The sequence below is a fragment of the Ciconia boyciana genome, chromosome 7 (assembly GCF_034638445.1).
Source record: "Ciconia boyciana chromosome 7, ASM3463844v1, whole genome shotgun sequence".
Classification (NCBI taxonomy): Eukaryota; Metazoa; Chordata; class Aves; order Ciconiiformes; family Ciconiidae; genus Ciconia; species Ciconia boyciana.
In genome coordinates, this window is record NC_132940.1 from 66,437,266 (window position 1) to 66,445,353 (window position 8,088).

Genomic DNA, 8,088 nt, shown 5'->3' on the forward strand with positions numbered 1-8,088 from the left:
CAAACTCAAAAGACCAAAAAATGGGGACTGTTTATAGTATGCAATGAAACCAATGTATGCAAAGCTAAATCCATCACTGATGTAAAACAACTGTCTTCAGTAAGGTTTTGCCAGAGTTGAATGCTGCTCAATCACACTGTGTATGTTAGCATGGTTTCTAAGATACTGATCACAGCAATACAAATAATTGTATTTAAAATATTCCACTGCCATTCATTTTTTGTTGTTGTTGTTCATTCCAGATGTAAGTACTCTGCAGATGGACAAAAGTCACGTGTAGCCTGGGGCCCACAGTTTCCATCCTTGCATCTAGGACAAAAAATATTATTCCCATAAAAATAACCAGACATTTAATTGCATTTCGTATGGGTATGAAGGCTGTTTCTCCCAACTGTTTTGTAGGTATAGCATTGGACATGCATCTGCACCCTTCTGCTCTGCCTCTGCAGTCGCGGAGTGCGCAGGGAACTGAGAGGGGACCCCTGGAAAGCAGCTCCTGCGTTCAGGAACAGACCCTTCCTTGGTAGGGTCTGGGATTGCATTTCCAGTTCTAGTTCTTTCAAAATTAAATAATTGAGTTATGAACCTGCTTTAGAACAAGTTAGATTGTGTTGGTATGAAAAGCCAGTATTTTTTCCACTCAGTGCTCCAGAATCTAACTTTGGCTTAATTCCTTTTCTGCAGGCTGTCTGATACAGTAGCTCCAAGGAAAACGTGAGCTCCACAGCCTTTGTAAGAGAGGAAGCAATTCTGAACCAAGGTGATAATTAAAATTTAATTTTTTATGTAAAGTATTTAATCTTTAATCAACAAGCACATAAGAAAGTGTGCTGGTTTTGGCTGGGATAGAGTTAATTTTCTTCATAGCAGCTAGTCTGGGGCTGTGGTTTGGATTTGTGCTGGAAACAGTGTTGGTAACCCAGGGGTGTGTTAGTTATTGCTGAGCAGTGCTTACACAGCGTCAAGGCCTGTTCTGCCTCTCGCCCCACCCCACCAGTGAGTAGGCTGGGGGGGCACAAGCAGCTGGGAGGGGACGCGGCTGGGACAGCTGAGCCCAACTGCCCAAAGGGCTATTCCACACCGTATGGCGTCAGGCTGAGTATATAAACCTGGGAAAGAAGAACAAGGAAGGGGGGGATGTTGGGAGTGATGGCGTTTGTCTTCCCAAGTCCCCGTTACGTGGGATGGAGCCCTGCTGTCCTGGAGATGGCTGCACACCTGCCTGCCCATGGGAAGGAGTGAAGGAATCCCTTGCTTTGCTTTGCTTGCATGCGCAGCTTTTGCTTTCCCTGTTTAACTGTCTTTATCTCAGCCCACGAGTTTTCTCACTTTTACCCTTCCCATTCTCTCCCCCATCCCGCTGTGGGGGAGTGAGCGAGCGGCTGGGGGGGCTGAGCTGCCGGCTGGGCTTAAACCTCAACAGAAAGGGATAATCTCTTTTAGAAGGTCTGCATAATGTGTTTCTGAGCACTGTCTTGTCTTCTGGGAGACCGCAACTAATTCCTCTGAACTACACAAACATCCAGATTAGATCTCTTCAAAACATCCTGTGCACCTGCTATAAGGAATGGCTTTTGAACAGCGATTTGTGTCCTTTTCAATTTCAGAAACACACAGGAAGAATCCTGGTTCCATTTAGTATCTAGGCACAGCTCTGAAATGGGATTATGTATAAGCTTCCTGAACGTTAGATAAAATGTCCTCCCGTGCCTGAAAAAAAGCATTTGGTTAGGGGCTTTTTGCTAGCATGGGTCGCACCTGTGTGTTCCTCTGCGCGTTCTGCACAGGGCTTCATTTCCCTAAGAAACTTTGAGTGGGTTTCTTATGCTTATCGGTCAAAAACTATGGCCAGGATCACTCCAAGGGATCTCTATACGCAGCTCGCCTTTTGTGCGATACTGTGCAGTTTGTCCTTTTGGCTCAGATCTGGCACTTGTCTCCATGTTTTTTTCTCGTCTGAATCAGAGACAGTTTGCAATGATTTATCCTATTTAGGACAAAATCATTCTCAGGTTATTTTAGAAATGTTCCTCCTTTGAGTTTTGTTACCCACTACCCACAGGAGTAATGAAAACCTGTGGCTGTACACTGTAACCTTCCGGAGGGAAAATGCTAGACATACCTCTGTGCTTTGTGGAGTACAAGATACCTGGTGATGCTGAGCAAGTAACTAATAACTACAGAAATACATATACAAGTATTACCTAATAGGACTTGGCTTGTTTTTTTGATAGGAGAGGGACGAGAGAATACGGGTGAGACTTAAGAATGAACTGGATCCCTGCCATGCTCTAAATATGTGGATGCACATAACTATTAGGTGAACTTATCATCTGGTGTTTCACATGGCTGTAAAGCGACCATAAAGCAGTTTTCGCCCTTGCTTCTCTCTCTCCAAAAAAAATGACCCTTTTACTCAGCTTTCTCCGAAACAGATGTGGAGTTGCAGGAATAGGAAGAGGTAACCTCGAATCCCTCGAACCCCTGCCTTTTTAGACAATTGAATGCATATAGCCAACAACTGGCACCAGTGAGCAAGGCAGCTGCAGCACGTTCCAAATATTGCTCTATTTAAAGCATCCCAAGGCTCACAAGAACAACTGCAGAGGCAAACCTGAGAACTCGCCAATAAAACCAGCAGAGGGAGGAATGGCAGAACCAGGTAAGATGCACAGTTAAATGCGAGTGTAGCAATGTATTCTTAAAATTTATAAATCTGAGCAACGTAACGTGAAAATACTCAGCTATTTGTATTCTTGTATGATATGCTATATATTTTACTTTTCAGTAAGAAAGTGTCATCGTTTTAAAAGCTAATTCTATGAACAGCAGTGAGTTTAAAGAAGCTTGGGTTCCTCCCGTATTTCTGAATCCTGCTGGTTTTGTTTTCTTCAGCTTTTTTGTGGTTGTGATTTTAAGTTGACTAACATAATAAACAGAACTGTGTAAAATGAGTTATGTTTGACAGTGTTTTAAATATACTGTCTGTGTAGCTGAAATCTGAGTGTAATGCTAGGTGAACATATAATAATTTAGATTTTAACTCCACAAAGCCCAAATGGCAGAGCAAAATGAAATTTTAATAATGACCTTTTCATTATAAGCACATTTCCACTTTCTCCAAGGAGAAAAGGTATTTTATAAAAATGCATTTTATATTCATTGTCATTTTCTATTTACTTCACTGTAAGAGGTTTGGATGGTGAAACGACTATAAGTTTAAATATGGTGTTAGCTGTGCACACAGTTATTCAGGTAGTACTTTTCCTTGCAAAAGTAACTTTTAATACAGCTATCTTCATAGCTGTATTAAAAGTTTTTAAAGACTTTTATCTCCCTTTTTTTTGCACCATTACTACTGGTATCTAAGAAGGGTAGTGGAATTCTACTAAACTCAGATACAACAGGATACTGAATGCTGTTTCTTAATTTTAGTTTTCATTGATATCCACAGAAATTAGACTGATACTGGTATTCCACCAGGAATTAGTGCTTAACCGTATTTTGCATTGGTAGGATGTGTATTGTTATTTCTGTTTAAATATATTTTTTTAAAAAGTGTTTAAACATATTTTTAAAAATTAAAAAAAAAAAGAAAAAAGACAACGTGGCCATAATCACCCCGACGGATCTGGCTGCACCAGCCCCAGCCCCTGCACGGGGTGGCAGTGGGAGTCGCAACGCCTGGGCAGCTGGGCTTGGCTGCCTCCCGCCCGGCCCCGGCACGCCCTGCGCAGGGGGACAAACGCCTGCCCGGAGACGTCCGGGAGCAGATGGGAAATGGTTGGGCACCTTGCTGAAATGGGTAACTGCAGGGTTCGCGTAATTTTTAAATATGAAGCTGGCAAATGCCATCAACACAAAAGCCTGTTCACGTCAGTTCTGTGGTTAAATTAGATTTCGGAGCACCACAGTCTCTATTGGCGGTGCATAAGGAACATGGAAAGACTTGTCGGTCGGGGCTGGCAGCTGGGAGACATGGTGGAGACACGGTCCTCTGGGCATGCCCGCACATTCCCGCCCAGCCTGCTGGGCAGTGTGGTGTTCAAACTGCCATCCCAGTGACGGGGTAGTGGTTTGGTTGTGGGTGTGCATGTGGAGCCTATATGAGATAAAAGACAAAGAAAACTTAAGTGCAATTCCGAGGCATTTTGGAGTGGGGAACATAAGACTGCGAGTTTGAGCTTGACAGGCTCGGGCAGGGAAACATTCCCTTCTTCACCTGCCAAGCCTTTGCCTGTTTTTCCACCTAGTATCTCAGGGTGCCCTTGTCAGGGCAGTCGAGCCCAGACATTTTGGGGCGAAGGCAGTTCAGTGAGGCCACAGGCATTATTTTTCTCACGGTAGCTGGTAGGAGTTTTGGCCAACTACAGACGGCAAAACCAAGCCAACTTATGGTTCTGGATAAAAGGTAAACCCCAGAAAAAAAGAAGATAGCGATCAGATGAAGTTTATCAGTGTATTTAGGCTGTATTTACCTTGGAAGCCGGTGCTGCTGTATCCTGTAGTTGAGGGATCCTCGGCTTCACTGTGGCACTTGGGCATCCTGCGGTGGACAATTCCCAGGGCTTCCGACCTGCAGGAGTGCAGAGCTTGGGAGTCTGTTGATCACATGCAGAGGAACCCAGCTGTAGCACAGCAAAATGCTGTGTGTTTGCTGCGCCAACCAGCCTCTCTCTGTTTATTTTGAGATAAATTCATGTTTGAAGTAGAGAAAAATTACTATAATGGGGAAAAAAGAAAGTAATTTGTAGCTAGAATGCCAGTTTACATACACAGGTCACAGTAAGATTCCTTTATTCTCGCTGCCATCCAGAATTGGCCTTTTGATTTCAGCAGGCTCTGGCTCAAACCCCAGAAGCCAGGGTTTGTTTCCGTGGTCTGTTTGAAAGCAATACTTGTGACTGCAATAACCCATGTCTCTCATTATTCTGCTTTCATGCACGTTCATTTAAATGGTGATTATAATGAAACCTCATGTTTTAGGGTTTTAGCTGGCCACCTGCAGGTGTCAGTAAAGATTTCCTTCTTGCCAAAACACAGTTGCTCAGAAGTATTCTGTTCCTCTGCGGCTAGTCCCTCCCCGCTCCATCTCCACCTCAGGCTGGAAAGCAGACAAGGCCGATGCTCTCCTTCTGGCTGTTGGTGCGCACAGCCTTGCTCCGTGGCGAGGGTAATACTGATTCTCAGGTTTAGACTCAGGATAGTTTTCCCTTGGACCGAGTATTGGGACCTTGGAGTTTGTCACCTTCTTCTGAGGCCTTGCGAGTGGGTTCCCTGCTTGGACGTCTCGCCCACCAAGCCCGAGCCTTGTGCATATCTCGCACTTCAGTCTCTCCTGCTCACGGTATAAAATACAGTCTTCCAAGCAGTTGCTTTACTCTAACTCAAGTCTTGGGGTATCTGTCCTGTGGCATATAGGAGATCAGAGCAAATGACCTCATGGTCATTTCTGTTCGTAAACTATGAAACACAAGTACTCCCAATGGCTCCCATGAAACTCTATCCCTCGGAGCCAGCTGCTTGCTGCCTCATGACAAATGCTGGGCACAGCATTCCCGCTGATCCATCGGGACTTGCCTGCCTCTCTTATCTTACATCACAAGACACCGTATCCAGTAGAGACAATGGCAGCTCAGCAGAGCCCTGTCAAAACTCTTCCATGTACCCCAGCAGGACCCAGCCCTTTATGTGTAATAGGACCTTTAGAAAAAATGGCAAGTAAAGAGAAATGATTCCCAACAGACGTAGCTTTACCTTACGAAGCGTCAAAGGAATAACAGTCTTTAAATGAAACAGGTAAGGAACTCCCCTGTGGCAAAAGGATGCCCAGTTTCAGAGCAGGATTTTATCTTTTTGCTGTGTGGTTGCTTATCCGTTTTACATTTTTATGGCAGGACATGCAGATTTTCCATCCATATGTTCTCTCTTTCCCCCTCGGTAGATACACCATGCAATATCATGGTGAGCCATGTTTGTGTTGTGCATAGCTTTGAAAGAGCAATGTGGAAAACGTTAAATTATTGAGCATCCCTCTAAAGTCTGTCTTATTGATCTGAACTGTGTAAGGTGTTGTGAATAGTTTTACATTATTTATTAATCCCTTCAAAAACCTGGAAATCTTTTAACTGCAGAAAGATGTGCTTTAAAATGTTGTAATATATTGGTAAGTAATATGATCTCAGAGGTTGATACGCTGCTTTCTGGCAAGCTTCTGCTATTTGCAGGAAACTGATAGAAGGGTCTTTGAAATTCTGATGCTGTACAGAAATGTATTTATGTAAAGCGCTAGTCCTGCTTTCGGTGTGCTCCCTGTAGAACCGTCGCCTGCATTGGACTCCACATCTCCATCTAATTTTCAGCTTGTTCTAGTACCAGTGGGCAATACAGGCAAGACGGCACATTTTTGTGCCTGGCCCAACTCAGCCAGGCAGGTGGTACATTCACATTGGAAATTCTTACGTTATTTTCTTACTTGAAAGCGGGGAACACCCCTGCAGTAGATAATTATCATCAACCTTTGCTACCCCGTATTGCTGTAGTGACAGGATAGGAGAGGGCTACGTCGGGCACCATGCACAGAAAGCACAGAGATGAGCTGAGACCCTGACACACAGCCGCTGGCAAACATCCCTTTGGGGTGTGGGACTCGTACAGCATCCCCTCCTTGCAGCCCCAGGCACGTTACTCTGAAACAGGTGCAATGTTAAATAATCACTGTATTTTTGATTTACTGTTGCCAACCTAATGAGACTTCCAGAAGGTGATGTACGCACCAGGGATTGAATCCTGAATCTGCTGGGACAGCTTCTATCGATAAAATCCAGTACAGATGTTCTCCTGATGACCTATGGAGACCAAGGACAGAACCGTGCTTGTCTCCTCCCTGTGCCCTGCTTCTTTTGGAAGTGCTAAGCTTTGTACCTATCTGATTGCAGAGACCATAGCGTGGAAATCTCTTTGGGCTTTTGCTATGTATTCTCATTAGTAGGCCTGCCAAGATATGGTGACTCCATACTAAAAATAGCAATCATAGATAATGTGGCCCAAGCTCACAGGTATCTTTTTGCTCTGTGATAACTGTGGTTTTCACGTGTTTAATTTCGTGAATTCAGCGTCAATGTAATGTGGCCTTTCTGAAAAAGATAATCTTTTCTCTTTCAGCCCAACTCCCGCTTTCACGTCTCGTCGTACCTATACTCCTTGGAGTTGGCTGGATAGTGGGTTGTGCGCTAATGGTTTACATTGTCTTCTCTTGATGGAAGTGAGTGACTTGTACAGTATCATATACCATCCATGCTTTCTTTGGTTTGCACTGCCACCTTTTAAAATGTAATTTTCTTTGTTTTACAGGATAGAAGAATTTACAATTATGTTGATTAGAAGAACCTGGAAGTTAAATTGAAATTTCTAATGACTACAACATGTATAAAATGAGTTATTTTTAATATCAATACTGTAAACATGGTGTACACTTTTATCCACAACAAAAGTTTGAAATATTAGAGCATTAGGAAGAATCATCAAACCAATTTCCCAGTTTTCAAATGGTTTGTAATTGAGTGAGTAGTTTTTGGAGTCCAGTGGTAGGTCGGATACCTGTTCTGCAGCCCGCTTTGTTGTCGCCACCTTGAATTTAAGCAGTTTTGGAAACAGTATTCCCACAGCTAGTGATGCAATGGTGGACAAAAAAGTGAGTTACGCTCATTTGTCAGTTGTGCCAAGCTGGAGAAGAAGTATCTCAATGTGTTTGGGAAAGTTTTAAGAGAGTTAAGACAACTTTTAAAGTTTTGTAGTAAAAAATAAATTATTAAATTTAAAATATTGTGGTGGTATGCTCTCCCTGTCCCAAGATCTGAAGTGTTAGTGTCTAAATAAATTTGCTGAAACTACATTAACTTCCTTTTTTAAAAAAGCAAACAGAGTCATACAAGCATACTAACACATAAATCAAAAAAAGTCCTTTAGAAAATGAAAGGCAGACAGGGACAGTTACCTGGAAGCAATGCATCCTAAAATGTATGACTTGGACTTTCTGAATCCTAAAACATTTGGGTTTTATTTAATAGTATGTAGATAAACACCAAA

General features: G+C 43.1%; 1 protein-coding gene across 1 annotated transcript; it reads left to right on the forward strand.

Moving 5' to 3' along the window:
- The first annotated feature begins 2,649 nt into the window (after nt 1-2,649).
- On the forward strand, nt 2,650-7,259 carry STRIT1 (small transmembrane regulator of ion transport 1). The gene is made up of 2 exons (XM_072866813.1): nt 2,650-2,662; nt 7,165-7,259. The coding sequence occupies exons 1-2, from the start codon at nt 2,650-2,652 to the stop codon at nt 7,257-7,259; spliced, it is 108 nt and encodes a 35-aa protein (XP_072722914.1).
- The last annotated feature ends 829 nt before the right edge of the window (nt 7,260-8,088 follow it).